The sequence below is a fragment of the Ochotona curzoniae genome, unplaced genomic scaffold, assembly GCF_017591425.1.
Source record: "Ochotona curzoniae isolate NIBS_2020 unplaced genomic scaffold, NIBS_Ocur_1.0 contig_2688, whole genome shotgun sequence".
Taxonomy (NCBI): domain Eukaryota; kingdom Metazoa; phylum Chordata; class Mammalia; order Lagomorpha; family Ochotonidae; genus Ochotona; species Ochotona curzoniae.
The window spans coordinates 6,733,265-6,749,900 of record NW_024465553.1 but is presented as its reverse complement, the minus strand read 5'-3'; the positions used below and the strand labels follow the sequence as shown (position 1 = coordinate 6,749,900).

At 53.7% G+C, this 16,636-nt stretch overlaps 1 protein-coding gene across 2 annotated transcripts in view; it reads left to right on the top strand.

Annotated features, from left to right (window-relative positions):
• Positions 1-8,984: 8,984 nt before the first annotated feature.
• The window catches only part of SLC24A4 (solute carrier family 24 member 4), an 80,142-nt gene continuing 72,490 nt past the window's right edge, over positions 8,985-16,636 (top strand). For both annotated transcript variants that reach the window (XM_040975580.1, XM_040975578.1), the window contains exons 1-2: positions 8,985-9,114; positions 10,814-10,921. In XM_040975580.1, the coding sequence (XP_040831514.1) occupies positions 8,985-9,114; positions 10,814-10,921 (238 nt within the window). The remainder of the gene's footprint in view (positions 9,115-10,813; positions 10,922-16,636) is intronic.

Below are 16,636 nucleotides of genomic sequence, written 5' to 3'. Positions count from 1 at the left end.
TGCAATGGGAGTTCGTGCATGACATCTTCAGGAGGATGAAGTGGTCAGTTTTGAATACTGCACAACCCATAGCAAGGTGGCATACACAGGATCTGTTAGGATCACAGCTGTTTCCGTTGAGGCTTTTGTGAGCTGTGGCTTGGGCATGGCCAACCCCACTCCCCAGCCACCTCTACTTCTAGTCCTGGGTTTTCAGCCTCTCTGACAGCCATGTCTGAGTTCTAACTCACAGAATGTGGATGGAAACTAAGTAGCCATGTCCAAGTCAGTCCCTCTCTGCAGTTTGTAGAAGCCAAATGTCCATGACGGCACAGCCTCAGAGGGGTGAGACCCAGGGCTCTCAATAACCCCACACAGGGGAGCCACCTGCCTTCAGTCAAGTGGAGGAGAGAGCTAAACCTCTGCAGGGCTGAGTCAGGAAGAGTTGAGGGCAGTTAGAAGGGGTGTAGTGAGGCACGGGGCTGGGTACCTTGTCTCATGGGGACCAGGCTGAACTTGAATGCAAATGCTCAGGCACTCGACTCCAAGTTTCTGATGTTATCTGGATAGCAAGCAAAGAACGCCCAGTTCTCTAGCTGGGGACAAGAGCTCGTGCGTCTGGCAGGCATTGACCTGGTAGCTGGCAAGTTCCCTGCAGACAGCTGTCCAAGCTGGCCACCCGGGCTTGCTGCCCCTGCTTTCTGGACAATGGGGCAGCATTTCTGCCCAGATGCCATAGGGAGTGACTCAGGTTACCCAGGCAGTGGCCTATGTTGAAAATACAGTGCCTCAGGACTCAGAGTTGGCTCTACTTCTGCCTTCCCAGCCTGGGCCACCCCCTTGAGTGGGCATCAGCAAGAAGGTAGGTCGTACAAAAGTGGACAAAGTGGTATTCTTCTTCACTCCCAGACATGGCCCTGGACCATAAGGATGCAGGTCAGGTGGCAATGGCTTCCGGTGGGAAGGATTTGGTAAAGGTGGGGATATGCCAAGCCCAGATGACCAGCCACACTTGGCACCTCTCCCCATGTAGACTGTTCTTCCAGCACTCCTCCCCCCAGAACATGGGCTATTTTTCTCCCGGCATAATTGTTGCTGCTCCCCTCCAGTGAGGCCAGGGCGTCAGAGTCTGAATCCATTAGAAAGTCATGAAAACACGGGAAACAAAGCGGGGCACATTCGCAGCAGATCAGAACTCCAGGCTGTTCTTGCCCGTGGCCGTGCAGAGCACCAGTCATCAAGGGAAATCTGGCGTTTGTGCAGTGTCACAGCTTGTACTGAGCACAAAGAGGCCAGTCCCGAAGCAGAGAATTAGCAAGGGAATAAATCAGAGGCACTTTTTGAGCCAACTGCCTTGCCATAGTGTTTTCTATTGTCTTTACGATCAGTGCTACCTGTCTTATCTCTGCCATCAGATTGGCAAGAGTTGAGCCTGCAGAGGGACAGTGGGTGGGGTTGCAGGTTGAGGCAGATACCTGCGTTTTGGACTTATTTTCCAGGAAAAGTTGGACAAGCCCTTGGCCTCTGTTCTGCCACTCTGGTGGAGTCAGCCTGAGTCCTTTCTATGCTTCCAGTGGGGCTCAAACTGCCCAAGTTCAAGCGTCCAAGCCTTCCTCGGTAACATGGCTCATTCCACTGAGTGTGAGGACAAGTGACACAGGCCACTTTAGGGTCTGGGGTGGATGACACAAGGCCATTTCTTCCTGCTGTCTGCTTGCTTCCTGTTGACAGCAACCCAGGCATGCAGGCAAGTCAGCTGCAACTGCCAAGATGATAGCAACACCCAAGACACTGGCATGGCCACTGGTGGAGCGAGCTGGGGCTCCTCAGTGGTGATCGGGAGCTGCTTTTTGGGGAACCCTGCACACAGGAAATCAAACGTATGATCTTGAAGACACTCTGGTTCTGGCCGTCTTTGACACAGTGTCTGTCTTGTCTTTAGTAGACAGACTTCCTGTTAGAGTTGTGGTGTGGTAAGAGACTCAAATGAATAGTGATCTGCAATTATGTGCTAGGTGCTTTCTGAGTGCACAGCAAGCACAGGGACCGGTTATTTGCATAGTTAAAACCCAAGATTCTGGGGTTAGCCTTTGGCCTAACTCTGGTATTTTACATGGGCAGCTAAGATGCCCATGTAAAATACCAGAGTCCTGGGGCCCCCATATCCACCATCAGCTCCCAACTCCAGCTTCCTGCCAATGCAAACCATGGGGGACAATGCAGAACTCAAGTAACCAAGTTCCTGCTATCCATACAAGAGACGTGGGTTGAGTTTGTGGCTCCTAGCTTTGGTCCAATCCAGCCCTGGCTATTGTAGATATTTGAAGTATGAACCAGCAAATGGAAGCATACACTCTCTCGGCCTCTCAGATACACACATACCTAATTTTAAAAAAATCTCAAGAGTCTGAGAAGTGGGCTTATAAAAGACATACTCAATGCCTATAATATAATTTATAAATTAGGCACAGAGATGAATAGTAAATAACAATAGAAGATAATAATTACAACAACACACTGCAAACAAAGCTGTGTGAATGTTGCCTCTCTCAGAACCTGGGATTGTACTGCACACAGCCGTGTCCTCCGGTGGTGATGTGAGATGATACAATCCTGTGTGATGTGGTAGAGACAGGTAAATGACAGCGAGCGACTGACAAAGGGGCGGTTAGTGTATATAATGTGAACTCATTAGACAGAGGGATGGTTTATGTCCCTGGTAACACAGAGCAAGGCAGTGCAAGGTTTTAGTCTAGGACTCAGAACAGCACGAAATTGAAAATGTGTACTGTGGGGCAGGTGCTTGGCTCAGCAGTCACACACTGCTCAGGACACCCATGTTCCATATCGGAGTGCCTGGTTCCAGTTCCAGCTCCCCTTCCCATCCAGCTTCCTGCTAATGCGCATTTTGAGAAACAGCAGGTGCAGGTTTAAAGACGTGGGTCCCTGTGATGCTGTAGAAGGCCCAGAGTGAGCATAGAGCAATGACATCTAGAGTGATCACTGGCCCAGCCTTGGCTATGGCAGGCACTGGACAAGTGAACCAGTGGATGGGAAAGCAGGGTGTGTGAATTCACCTTCTAAATGAAATTAATTTTTTTTTCTAAATTAGAAATAAAAGTAAGAATTGCCTATTTCTGGAATTTTCCATTTCATAGTTTGGGCCATGATAGACTCTAGAGAGCCCAAGGCTTGAATAAAGGGTCCTTCTGTAGGTCACAGCTGCCAGTCTTGACTTCAGGAAGGCCCTGGCACCATCAGTTGAAGCATCTTGTGCCCATGGCTGGTGGTTCCCATCCTTAGCCAGCAGGAGATGGCCCAGCAGGAAACAGTGCTGGGGCTCCAGGAACTAACCTCAGCAAGCAAATCTACTCAGCCATTGGAGGGAGTGCAGCTGGGGCAGACTGTGCAGGGGGGTTCACCACCTGGCCATCCTTCTGACTGCTCACATCAGCTAGAATGGGCCATTCAGTGGTGAGGGACTTGGCTTCCTGTGTGCCCACGAACGTGAGGGCACTAACTCTGCTTCTGCCTACACCCGAGGGCCAACAGGTGCTCAAAGAAGAGTGCAGGATGGCCGGGTCCCTGTGGCTGCCTTTGGGCGGGACACCTGCTCCGTCCAGGTAGCAAGCATGATAGACAAGAAGTGTTCACAGAGCCGTGACTCAGGGGAGGCTCAACGCAAGCAAACTGGCGCTTATGGGGCAGCACCGGGAGCTGTTTGATAGAACGAGAAAGCACCACAAAATCACAGAGCTGACTTCAGTGATTCTCCTAGGAAAATGACATCTCCTCCAAGGTTGGAAGCAAAAGGAAGAGCTGGCCAGGCCAAGGGGGCTTGGGAGATAGGACACGTGTCCCAGAAAGATGAAATAAAAGTGGCTGAGCTTGAAAGGGTTCTGATGGCTGGAGTGGGAGGAGGGGAAGGAGGACAGATTGGGTTGGCGGGGCACCAGGGTCTGGAGCAGCGGCTCTCCCTGGCTGCAGCATGGAGGAGTACTGACACCCACGTCTCCCCTCTCTGTGCAGTCAAAAACTGCCCCCACCCCTTCTGCAGTGATGTGGATGTGCAGCTAAGGTTGGCATCGCTGATGAGCTCTGGCAAAGAGCTGAGGTTTGCCTTGAGAGCAAGCGGTAGCCTCTGAGGGTTTTATGGAAGGAAGGGGCATAATTGGATTTTTCTTTCTCCAGAAGAATTAGCTGCTGCATGGAGAGAGCAGTGTGACAGAATGGCTGCGGTGTGGGAGACTGGGTCAGAGGGCTGCCTTTGCGACCTGGTGCTGCCAGTGGGCATGGAGAGACCTGAGGCCAGGTGGGGAGGGGCTGGATCGAGGAGGGGAGGAAGAAGTGGCACGACCAAGGGCCATGCCCAGGCCTGCAAGTGATAATTGCCAAGAAGGCTGCAGCCAGAAACTCGGACTGCTGAGTCAGCTGCCAGGCGAGGACGGGTAAGCTCCTGGGCAGAGGGGTGAAGGGCGGGAGGAGCACTGACAGGGCCAAACACCCCACCAGGACCGAGAGAAGGAGGAGGACTGTTGCAAGAAGGGTACATGCGAGAGCACCTGGTTCTGCTGAGAGGGAGCCATAGGTTGCTGTTGACCTTGATGGTCAGCAAGATGGATGGGCAGATGGAAGTACTGAGGGGTGGCTGGTGAGCACTGGCACGTCCAACAGGGCCAACCAGGCCTTCCCCACCTGTAGACATAAACGTCCTGGGTTATTTGTTCCAGAAAGATTTACTGTAAGGCTTGTGGGCCTGGAGCTGAGGTCTTCTGCAGTTGTCACTACTCCGTGTAATAGAAAAGTTATCAGGACTCTGGAAGTCAGCAGGACTGATCCCATGGGGAGGAATCGAGGCACAGGTGAGACACTGGAGAGCAAGGAGGAGGGCAGAGTGAAGATCCCAGCCTGTGGATTTCCTCTGAGCTTCCTGGAGCTGCGCGAGAAGGCATGGTCCCCGAGTGGTGAGCTGTGGAGGGTTCCCTGAGACTCCAGTGTCCATCCCCTGGCCTGCAGGCAGCAACGTGAGACTGTGGAATGATCCTTCCAAGAGACACACTTTGCCTTTTTTTTTTTTTTAATTTATTTGAAGGAGAAAAAGATATCAGCCAGTCCACTTCTCCAGTGTATGCAGCAACTGACACTGGGTCAAACTGAAGCTGGGAGCTGAGGGCTCCATCCACATCTCCCATCTGGGTGGCAGAGACCCAGAGCTGCAACAGGAGTAGGAAGCTGGAATTGGGAGCAAGCAGGGACTCAGACCCAGGCCCTCTGATGTGGGATGTGGCTGTGCAGGTGTCTAACCGCTGCACCGAATGCCCACCCCACAACACCGTCCTGGTAGACCAGAACTCCAGGGGTTCTTCAAGCGTGGTGGCTCCTCTTGCTGCAGCATGCTCTTCACCAGGGAGCTTGTGCAGATGCAGATTCCCAGGTCCTAGTTGGACTAAGCTCAGATGGGGCTCTGCAGGCTCAGATTTCATGAGCCCTGGGAGAAGGAGGGGGTTCCCTGAGGTCACTCCTATCGGAACCAGATGGTTGGCTGATATTGTCAGTGCCAGGGATCACATGGGTAAGGCAAGAGAAGACAGCAAGGTATTCTAAGCAACTTTAAACAGTGAGGCCACGAGAAGCGAAGCTGTTCGTGCCATAGGAAAAGAACTCTTAGGGAAAAATTCTTCCCGCAATCTCCCACCGCCTGAACCTTCCTAGCCAAACAGCTGAAACTTTGGCTGTGTGCTCTCCCACAGGGACCAATCTGAAGTGGGCAGAAGAGACCCGAATCCAAAGGCTCTGACCCCCAGGCCCCAAGATAGGCCCAGAACTGCATTTCCTATCTGTCCCCTGGCCTTGCTGATCTAGAAAATGCCCCCGAATGTGGGACATGGACCGCTCCCCGCCCCACTCTCATGCAGGGCGAGTCAGTGGAGCTGGGGCTGAGGGTGCTTGTGAATGGGCACTATTTCAATGAAGCAAGAGGGGCAGTTTCAAAGTAATGGCTTTTTAAGCTGCCAGATACAAGGACTCCATCTGTGCATGGGACACAACTCCAAGGATTCTAATGATGAGCTGAAAGTCAGTGAAACGCGAACACGAAGAAAAAGTGTTCTGCTCAGGAGCTGGCTGAGTGCTGCAAGACCGACACAGAGGAACTCCCTTCACCTGTTGCGCAAACTCGTCCGTTTTCACCAGCCAAACACTTTGAGAAAACAGTAAGCCCCAGGAACAAAAGCGATGCCACTTTATTTGTTCCCATTGCTTGAATCAATGTGGCCGTAACTGTGTAATGGATAGGACAGCACCATATTACTAGGATTTGAATAATGCTATGTCTGTTTTTGTTTGGGAGACACAGGAGGGAGTGCAGGGGTGGAGGGAGAGGAGACAGAGAGTGGCCGTCCATCTGCTGGTTCCTTCTCCAAGTGAGAAGGGCTTTTGCAGCTAGGAGCCAGCATCCAACCCAGGCCTCCTATGTGAGGACCAGGAACCTAACGACTTGAGCCTTCACTGCCACTTCCCAGGATCTACGTTAAAAAGAAGCACAAGTTAGAAGTCCCAGTTAGAAGTCTGGCACTACACCCAGACTTCTGATATGGGAGGTAAGCATGCAAACTGCCAGGCTAAATGCCCGCTCCCGCTTTAGGCTTGAATCTGATGGCAAGGGCCTTTGGCTAGCGTCCCAAGTGATGCTGTCGCACTGTTTTACGGTGTTTGCTACTGGTGCATGCATGCTTGCAGGATGCCAGGGATGGAGAACATACCACCCATGGGCCCCTGACATCACGTGGTGTGGCCCTGCCAAGGCAGCAGCAGGTGGGACCCCCGAACTCAAGAACACAAGAGCAGTTTAATTTTGAAGCTGCTGATTTTGTTTGTCCCATGAATGATGTTGTAATTATCCAAATAGCCCATGGCAGACAAAAGGTGTCCCATCCCTGGAATGAGAAGAAAATCCCACCTACAAATGTACACACATGTGCCTGGGGAGCGGACAGTGGACATGCGTGATGGGGACCACAGTACAAAGAATGAAAACATCTTCGGAGACCAAAAGGGAGCCCCTGCCTGTTCTCGGAACCGCCACCTCTCCATCGCGTTCCCTCTAGGGGTTTCCTCAGCAATTAGTTTGTGTTCGTGCCTTCAGTATCTGTTGGCACTGACTCTGAGCTGCTGAAAATAACCAGAGAGCCTTGTTCCTCTCCGCCCCCCCCGCCCCCTCCAGCACCTGTTCTCCGCACTCGGAAGCTGGGACCAATACAAGCAAGGTGCAGTAGTGACCTGGGGCTGGCACTGCCTGCAGAAGCCGTGGCTCTCCCTCTGGGATGTGCACATGGATTTCCAGGGCCCCATCAGACACGGAGTGTGCCTCAGTAGATCTGGGAGGGGCACCTGTTTCCCCAGTTCCAGGGGGCTGGTGAGCCGGGATTGGGGGAACACGCAGATTCTGCCCAGAGGTGACCTCCTTCGAATAAGGCTCCTTTTTGACTTGGGCTTCTTTGAAAGCAGAGAGGGCTGATGTTGATTCGTTCCCTGGCTGACGCTTGGCCCAGGGCCCGCACACACGGGTGGGTATTCATTTAATTAAACAGAGTTGGCTTTGATCCCAAAAGGATTTTAAGTGGACTCACCCTGCCTCCCCCCTCACTCCCTAAACAGGCCCAGGATGAATGGGCCGGGGGGGAAGGAAGCCAGATCTAGAGGTCGTCCCCACCCCCTCCTCCCGCCTGCACCTAGATTACACCTCAACTGCTCTTCAGCAAGGTTCTCTCCTGCCTCGCGTTTAAAGCGGTTTACACCTGAGAGCTGATCGGAAAGGAAGAAGAAGAAAGAAAAAAAAAAAAAAAAACGGAAAGGCTCCAGCCCATCGAAAGCTCGGCGGTGGCGGCAGCGTTGGAGCTGCGGGACTTTGAGGTGGCTCTTGCACTGCGGGCTCCCGGTCGTTTGACAGGTCGGCGTGATAGCCTCGCCAGCCTCTACAGCCTTGGGGGAGCGGGGCCAGCGGCATCTCGCACGCCTGGGGCAGGGTGGGGTGGGGTGGCCTCGGGGGTACCCCCTTCCGCACGGCAGCGACCTCTCTGCAGAAAACCTGGTTCCACGAGACCCCGGCGAGGCTGGGCACCTGTTTCTCCTTGCAGCCTCCTTAGGAGGGTAAAGGACGGGCTCGCTTAGGCTCCGTAGGGCAGGGGCAGAGGAAAAGGGAGAGAAACAAGAGGATTATCCTGGTCAGCAATCGGGCCTCGCGGGGCGAGGGAGGAGCGCGCGGGCGGGTGCGCCCTGGGGGAGGAGTACACGTGCTAGGGAGGGGTGGGAGGCTGGCAGGAGGGGTGGAGAGAGGCGGGAGCAGTGAGCGGGAGGCGCCACCGGCTCGCAGACGCAGGCGCCGGCAGCCGCACACAAAGTTCCCCGGGGCGAGCTCATCCCCCGGAGGCCTCTGTCGGAGAGGGTCGCGGGGGCTCGAGCGTCCAGATCTGCTTTTTTACCTAGTGTGTGGAGTGGGTCGCCGCTGCCGCCAGGCTCGTCTACCGGGAAGCCGGTCCCCGGCCGTGCAGCTGCTAAACTTAGGAGGAGGAGTATGCGAGTGGGCACGGCAGCGCGGAGCGCGGGGGCGTCCTGAGTGCTGCCCGCGGGCTCCTTCGGGCACTGCTGCCAAGCGAACGAGCCCAGGCGGAGCAGGCAGGTAGCAGCTCCAGCGACGGGACTGCGCCAGCCCTGCGAACCAGGGCCGCCAGCGCCACCGTGCCGGCGTCGCCTTCTCGCCACGGAGCCATGGTGCGCGGAGCATGCACGCCGCGCGCAAGACTCTGAGCTCCTGTCACACCGAGCATCCCCACCGCCTCTCTCCTCTCCAGCTTGCTTGCCCACGGGCCATGAAGCTTCTGCCCGGAGCCCCCTGATTCTGATCTGTACATTGCTCGCTCCAGCCCCACCGCCACTGGGCCACAGATAGCATTCAACCCCTGCTGCTCCCCATCGTCTCCCAGGGATTGAAGCCCAAGCGCTTGGAGATGGCGCTCCGGGGGACCTTCTGGCCGCGCAAAGTTCGAGGGAGGCGAGAGATGCTACCACAGCAAGTTGGCTTCGTATGTGCAGTGCTGGCCCTGGTGTGCTGCATGTCCAGCCTCTTCGGCAGCATGGGTAGGTGCCGGTGCAGACCCCCAGCCGCCGAGGGAATTGGGTTTCGTGGGCTGGGAAACCTTGGGTCAGCGCCCACTTCTTCCTTGTCAGGTGTGTCCCAAGGGACTCACTAGTCCCCTCCCTGCCAAGCAGGCAGAACGTGCCCAGGAGGGCTGATCAAGGCTTCGGGCTAGCGCCAGCTCCCTGGAGCCACAAGCGCAGCCCCTGGAGGCTCAGGTCGCGGGCGGCAGGCGTGTGTTACTAAGGCGAAAGCCAGAGCCGCTTCAGTCCCCGGAGCGCTCCTGGGGCGTGGGCTCTGTTGGGCTGGAGTGAGAGAAACAGGGTGTTAGACTCTCCTGTGTGTACCTGGTCCCCGGGATGCTGGGGTCCGTCTCTGCGCTCTGCCCTTGCCCCAAGACTTTGCCCAAAGAGACTCCCAGGTGTCCTGACATGTCTGCTTTCATGCCTAAAAGCTTGGGGGCAACCTGTGGATCCTGCTAATTGCTACCATCTCCGTTTGCTTAGACTATGCAGAATTCAGGTAGAGAGAAGAAACGTGTGTGTGTTGGGGGGAGGTAATGTGGAGTTGAAGCCCAATGTCACCTTCGCAAGATAATTCTCAGCTCATTTCCATTTGGAGTTGGGTGCTATGTGCCTTCTGGATTTCTTCTTCCCCCCGCCCGTGTAAAACTGGGGGTAGAAATGCTGGGAACTGAACCGCAGAGTCCTGGAGCTAAAGCAGGTAGTACCTGCTGACCCAGGAAAGCCTTGGCTAGGGAGGACTCAACAGCAGTTAATAATGATACAATTGAGGGAACTGCATTAGATTTAAAAATGCATCACCACCTTCCCACACCCAAATGTGGTGACTTGAAGCTAGAGAGGGAAAATGTGACTCTTTGGGAAGAGCCCAGGTGGTTTTGAAGTCTTCTTACCTGGTGCTTTGCAGTTGGGCAGGGTGGGCAGCTTTGTCCACACTCGGATACACAAGTAACAAAACACCCAGAGGCTCTGCCCTGTGGAGGAAACCTTATGACCCAGTTGAGGCTGAGTGCACCAGGAGAGGCAAACAGACTCCTGGGAGGGCTCAGCGTGAGAACCTTTGAGTCTGCAGGTTCTGAGTCTGAAGGGGTTTGAGCATCTCTGGTCGCAGGTCTTCCAGCCTTCTCCAGGGTGGCGTAGTGCAGTCCTTGCAGTGGAATCTGCATCACTTGGGAGCTTGTTAGCGTGGCTGCCCAGGTCCACTCCAGAGTCACCGCGTCCGAATGTGCAGCGTGACAAGTCCCCAGGTGACCCATGTCTACATTCACGCGTGAGGAGTCCTGGCCAGTCCTGTCAGCTGTCTCCGTCTGCCTGTTGACTTCTGAGGCATTTTGGTTCCCCTGGGGCACATGCTTGTGAATGAGAACTTCATGTTCACTTCGCTAAGCCCAGTGTTGCACCTGCTATCATAGTGCTGAGACCGCTCCATAGTGGCCAAGGTCATGTCTCCCCATCCTGAACCCTCTAGAGTGAAAAGCAGTAAGTTAGAAGCCTAGGGTGGAGGCCTGTATGCAAGCAGGGGGTAGCCTGCTGCCAGTCAAGTGTCACTGCCTTCAGCTCTCTGTGCATGGGCAGGCAGACTGTTGTTGAAGTAAATGCCTGCACACACACACACACAGTCATCTGGAGAGGGCTGGTGTTCCACTGTTCATGGTTGTCTCTCATTTTTTCAACTCAGGGTACAAGACTGCTGCTAGCCACCGGGTTCTACCAGACTCGTGGAGAAACAGAAAGCTGATGGCTCCCATGAATGGGACCCAGGGTGAGAAGAACTGCACAGACCCTGGTAAGAAGCCTTCTCCTTCATCCGGCCTCCCAGGTCTCAGGCCTGGCTGCAGAAGGGGCCTGTATGGATGCTTCCTGCTGAATGGAGCAGCAGGTGGTGGCTTTGTTGAGCCTGGGTGGGTGCGCGGTGTTGCAATGCACTAAGAGCAGCACGATTTGCTTTACTGGGCAACTGAGAAGGTCGCAGGCGAGACTTAGAAAATTTTGTTTCTTTCCGTGTTCTCACCATGCTCTTAGAGGGTATCCTCTCCTCCTCTAGTTCTTCCTGTTTGTTGGTCTCGAGCAGTGGTTTGGCTTTCTCTCCTTTCTGCTCACTGGAGATGATCCATGGTGTTCTCGGGGCTGCAGCTGCAGCTGCCCTCGTGGGTGGTGACTGAGTGAAAGCCCGCCAGTGCAGCTGGGCTTGTATTCTGGAAGGTTCCCTGGAATGCCATTCTGCCCAGGACACGAATTTTGTTTGCTGAAATTTTGAACTTCAGACTTCTTCAGGTGAGCGAGGGCGGTGGGACCCCGAGCTAACGGCTTGTCTAATGTCCTGCCGTGACGGAAGATGGTTTCCTCTTTTCTCATGAATATGGAGGGAATGTTCCTGCAAGCTGCGAGGTATGTGGAAAGCACCTAGCCCTCAGACAGGGCCATTCTAAGCTTTAGTTCGGCTCCAATCCTAGGGCGTTTGTGAGAGCGCTCAGTGGGATGGTACAATCAGAAGCCCCGCAGGAATCAAGAGGTGCTATTATAGATGGCTTTGCATTGGGACAAAAAACTCACATGCTCTTTGGCGATCTCTGCTTTCTCGTCTGTGCTGTGGGCAGATGATAGTGTCTGCCTGCGTGCCTGAGCAGGGCTGTGGGAAGGACCTGGGTGGGCTCTGTGCAGGAGGAGGAGGAGCTCTCTGGGTGGAGGGCTGGGGTTGGACACTTCTGGATCGTCTTGTTTTCTTGTCCCCCATGGGGGGCAGAGTATGTCTAATCTACAAGCTTAGGTATGATCCAGTGGGGGAGGAGATGCAGGTTGCTCCAAATCCGGTGACTGCTAGGCGGTGCCACTGACTTGGAAGGCAGGCCCATGTGATCAGCACGTTTTGTTGGTTTCCTGTGCTTATGGGAGCAGAGACCTTCACTCTATGCTCTTCTCCACACCATCACTGTCCCTTCCTCAGGTCTCCTTTGAAATGTGGAGGGTGGACAGGCACGGGCTGGCAAAGAGCTAGACTTCACCTTGAGCTTGGGCATGGTGTTCCTGAGCCCAGCCTACCCTGGCAACCCCACAGGTGGCCGTATCTGGCTGTTGCCTGCCCTGCTGTGTCATCTTCCATACACTGGGCAGGTGAATGTGTGGGTAGCCCTGTCACCTACCAGGGTCCTTGACTTGTATGGGTCATCCCCTGACGTTTCTGGGACCTGCCAGGCCAGAGTTGGCATTAATCTCCAGGGCAATGCCTTGCTACCATGGATCAATAATCAGGGGCAGAACATTTTGGTTCGGTTGGGTTGTCTTTGGCCTCCTGTGATAATTTGATAGGGAAGTGGGGGGTGAGTAGGGCAGGGACTTGGTCAAGTGGTTAAGATGCTGGCTGGTTGACACACTTATGTTCTGGATTGGAGTGTCTGGTTGGGACACCCAGCTCTGATTCTAGTTTCTTGCCAGTGTGGGTGCTGGGAGACAACAGTTGATGGCTCCAGTGACTGGGCCTCTGCCATCCCCAGGGGAGACCTGGATTAAATTCCTAGCTCTAGCCTAGTCTAATCTTGGTCATTGCAGGCCTTTGGGGAACAAACCAGCAGATGGGAAGCTCTCTGTCTCTCTGCTTCTCAAATAAATAAAATTTGTAAAAATGTATGAAATCAGTGACTCCCTCAACTGGGCAAATTCAACAGATACTGGTTCCTTCTAGTTGTGAGGCCGGCAGCTCCACATAAAGTTAATGGTAGCAAAAGAGGGAGAGAGGGAGAGAGAGAGAGAGAAAGAGAGAGAGAAAGAGAGAGAGAGGAAAGCTCTCCTGTGTCTTAGCACTAGTCCCATTCTGGGGGCTCCATCCCCATGACCTCATGGAACCCTGGTCGCCTCCCAGGACTCACCCTCTAAATGCCATCCCCCTAGGATTTAGCGCTCCCACTCGCCAACCCTGTGGAGGACCCAAACCTTCCTTACCCATGTCGAGAACCGATGAGTTTCCTGACATTTCACGGTGGTGGAACATGGAGCAGGTGAACACAGCTGAGCGTGGGACCCCATGCTTTCTTATCCCAGGCCCTGGTGGAGTTAACAGGTGAACAACCTGCCTAACTTTTTTTCCCTCTTCTGGAAATATATTTCTCATTTGGATATTTTTGGCTTTTGAGGATTTGGGGCTCTGGAGAAATGGCCAAACAGATATTCCTTGCTTCTACCTGGGTAAACATGTTTGTTATTTTACATTTGGGCTGTGTATCTGGATGGGCGTGACTTCCCTGTATCTGAGCTTGAATAAGTGGTTTGTCCTCTTCCGTGTCACCCCAGTTCACTTGGGTTTCCAACCTCCCGTGTTCCATGCTTCAAATGAGGAAGAGGTAGCGAGGGGAGTTCGGTTTCCTCTGGTTGTTAGGGGAGGGATTGAAATGTTTCTGGTGGATTTGCTTAATGTATTGGATTCTTCCCTTTCCAGACGTGGACTGCAACACGTCGCTGTGTGTGCACAGAAGGAGGGTACTTGACAGGGTCCATAGGTGAAGGTGGGCTGTGGTGCTTTGAGGAGCAGAGGAGGTAGATAGCGGGGCTCTTATGGCCGAATTGGTTCTGATTCACCCTTCTTTGGCACTAGGCTGTTGGAAAGGTGGTTGGTGGGAGGAGATGGGGGTGGAGTCTGGTGAGGGCAGGATGCTGAACAGGGAGCAGGGGCTGGCCTGGGCTACAAGCGAGGAGATGAGATCTTATAGCAAGTTTCTGGGCAGGGATTCTGAGCAGAGAGAGAGAGAGAAATCCAAAGGGGTGGGAGGGTGAACCCGAAGCTGCAAAATGTGCATCAGAGTGAGTGGGTGGGAGGTGCCATGGTCCCCAGGCAAGACAAGTGCCTGGGTTGTGAACAGGCGGCTTCTGGAAGCTGCTTCAGCAGGCTCAGGAGCCAAGTCACTCCTCCCAAGTTTAAAACATGTTACGTAAAAGCGAATCCTGCTTTGAAAAAGGAAGAACTGAACTGAACACCGTGGGCAGAGAGACGACAGTTGTGTTCCTGCCCCAGGTGGATGGGGCAGGAGTCAGCTGGGAGGAGGGCGCATTTCTAGACAGCATAACCTGCAAAGCCCCAGGTAGTTTTTTGGGGACAGTGGTCTCCAACCACCTTAGGACAGCCACAGCTTTGCCGAGCTCCTCCCCTGATGACTGAGGAAGGTGGCAGCCTGTCAGTGATGTACCTGCTATGTCCTGTTTGTGAGCAAGGTGGGATAGGAAGCTGACGGTCTGGGTTCTGACCTTGGCTGTGTCAAGGATGCACTTGTTGGCACCTAGTGTTTTTTGTCCCCTTTGTCTCCATCTCCCCCCCTCTGTCTGTCCCTTAACAGAGTGACTTGCTGTGGATTAGTTCTAAGATTTCCAGGGCCAGAAGAGGCTCCTGTCAGTTTGTAATGAAGATGATGGTGCAACTCCCTGAAGGCAGCGTGGCCGCATGACCTAAGAAAGTTGCATAATCCCTTAAGCTTAGGGTTTTCTCTTTTGTAAAAGGTACAAAGCAGAGCTGCCTACCTGAGCCACAGGGCTGTTGGGAAACTCAGGTCCCATGGAAAAGAGAAATATTTTTAAATCACATTCAACATGTGGTATGGTTGTTTCAACCTCTGCTGTGGCTCAAATACAGATGCTGGGCGCTGGGTGCTACTCTGGGTGCGTCTGTTAGTGGGATGCACCTGTTAAAACTGCTGAAGCAGGACTGATGCCTTATTGCCAAGTATGTCTTGATGGATGTGTATTTCTATTTGTGTCTGAATCCCAAAGCAGAATCCTCTACCCCAGCCATGCCACATGGAGCCAGGCTTTACCGATGTGGGTGGACTGCACTACAAGCCCATATCCTTGTCCATAATTATTCATAACTAGTGGGGAGAGAAAGAGGAGGAGGAGGATCTGGTGGCACATTGCAGCTTGTCACTGCCCAGGTGTCCCTCCTGTCCTCAGCCACAGCAAACATGTGTGCATACCCCATTGCTTGGTCTGTTTCTAATCTCAGTGTGTTTGCAATCAAAAGTTTTTTTGGCCTTTTGCAAACTTTCAGGCCCATCTGCTAGCTGTCCCTCCTCCTTGCTGGGCCATCTGCTAACCTCCAGCATGCAGACCATCCTCTCTCGATGTCGTTATCGCCCAGGCCCCACAAGCTGGAGTGCGCCCACTCGGCTTCCTCTTGAACTCTGGGGAACGTTCCTGCCCAGAGTTAAAAATGGAAATCATTAAGCGTTGCCATGTGTTGTCTTGGGTGGAAGAGACCCAGCCGTTCCACTCAACGGGAAAGTTGAAGGCTTGAGAAGGGATTTTTTTCTCCCTCAACATTGTCCATTATTGAAGAGTCCACTGAAGCATAGCATTTTACTAAAAAGGAAGAAAAAGAAATGTACTGGAATAATTTTCTGCTTCTGCTGTGAAGGCCGTGGCTGTCTGCCTGGGGAAGGGAATGGAGGTCCCTGTGTGACTGGGCAGGGACGGAGATCTTGGTTAGCACATCTTCTCTTTTGCAGAGGGAAACATATTGGCCCACCCTCTAGTCCTACACTCCTGGTGCTGGCTCAGCATAGTGCATGGCTCCAGCCTTGGGTCTCATAGTCACTGCCTGGGAAATCAGGCACGAGGTGTATCTGCTATGTGTCTTTATACTAGGGGCCCTGAGGCTAGAAGGGACTGGGGGTGCCCAGGGTGGGATGGGGGATACAGGTCAGGGTTTAGATGCTAGACAAAGCCACCTGTGACAAGGAAGGGTATCCCAGAGGAAAGAGTGGTGGAGGGTGGGCTCCAGGCACGTATGCTCAGATTGGGATAGATGATCCTGGCGGTGAGAAGACATTGGGTGGAAGGGACTCCAGGTGTACCCCGAGAAGCCGCACCTGAAGGAGTGTGCAGTAGCCACCACAGCGGCATGCTCATTAGGTGTCGGAGGGGAAGGGGAAGACAAACACCCAAGGATTGCCAGGCCTGGAGGTAAAGTAATTAGGCTGTGGGGATTTTCAGCTCCAGGAAGGCAGTGCTGAATCTCAATCTGCTGACTTTGGAGGTTTTGAAAGTACAAGGATGGGCAGAGGCCTGGGAGATGCCGAGTGCTTTGCTGCTCCTGGTGTAGGGTGAAGGTGTCCTCATTCACAGGTGAAGCTGGGCTCACAGCCATCGTATCCCCCAGGGAAGTCTACCCCCCAAAACGTGGCTGTTGGCTTCCAGCTTGTCCCATCTAACCTGTCAACCTCTGGAGCCATTCTGGGTTAAGGACTCAAGGGTAAAGAACGAGGATTCTGGGTTTGGGGTTTTGGCACAGCAGGTAGTGCTGGCCTCCCACATGGGCACAGGTTTGTGCCCCCATTGCTCCACTTCCAATTTGGGCTCCTGCTAATGAACCTGGGAAAGCAGAAGAAGATGGCCTAAGTATTTGGGCCCCTGTCACCCATGTAGGAGATCTAAAGGAAGCTCCTGGCTCCTGGTGTCAGGCCCAGCCCTGGCTGTTCTGGCCATTTGGAGAGTGAACCAGCAGATGGAAATCTCTCTCTGT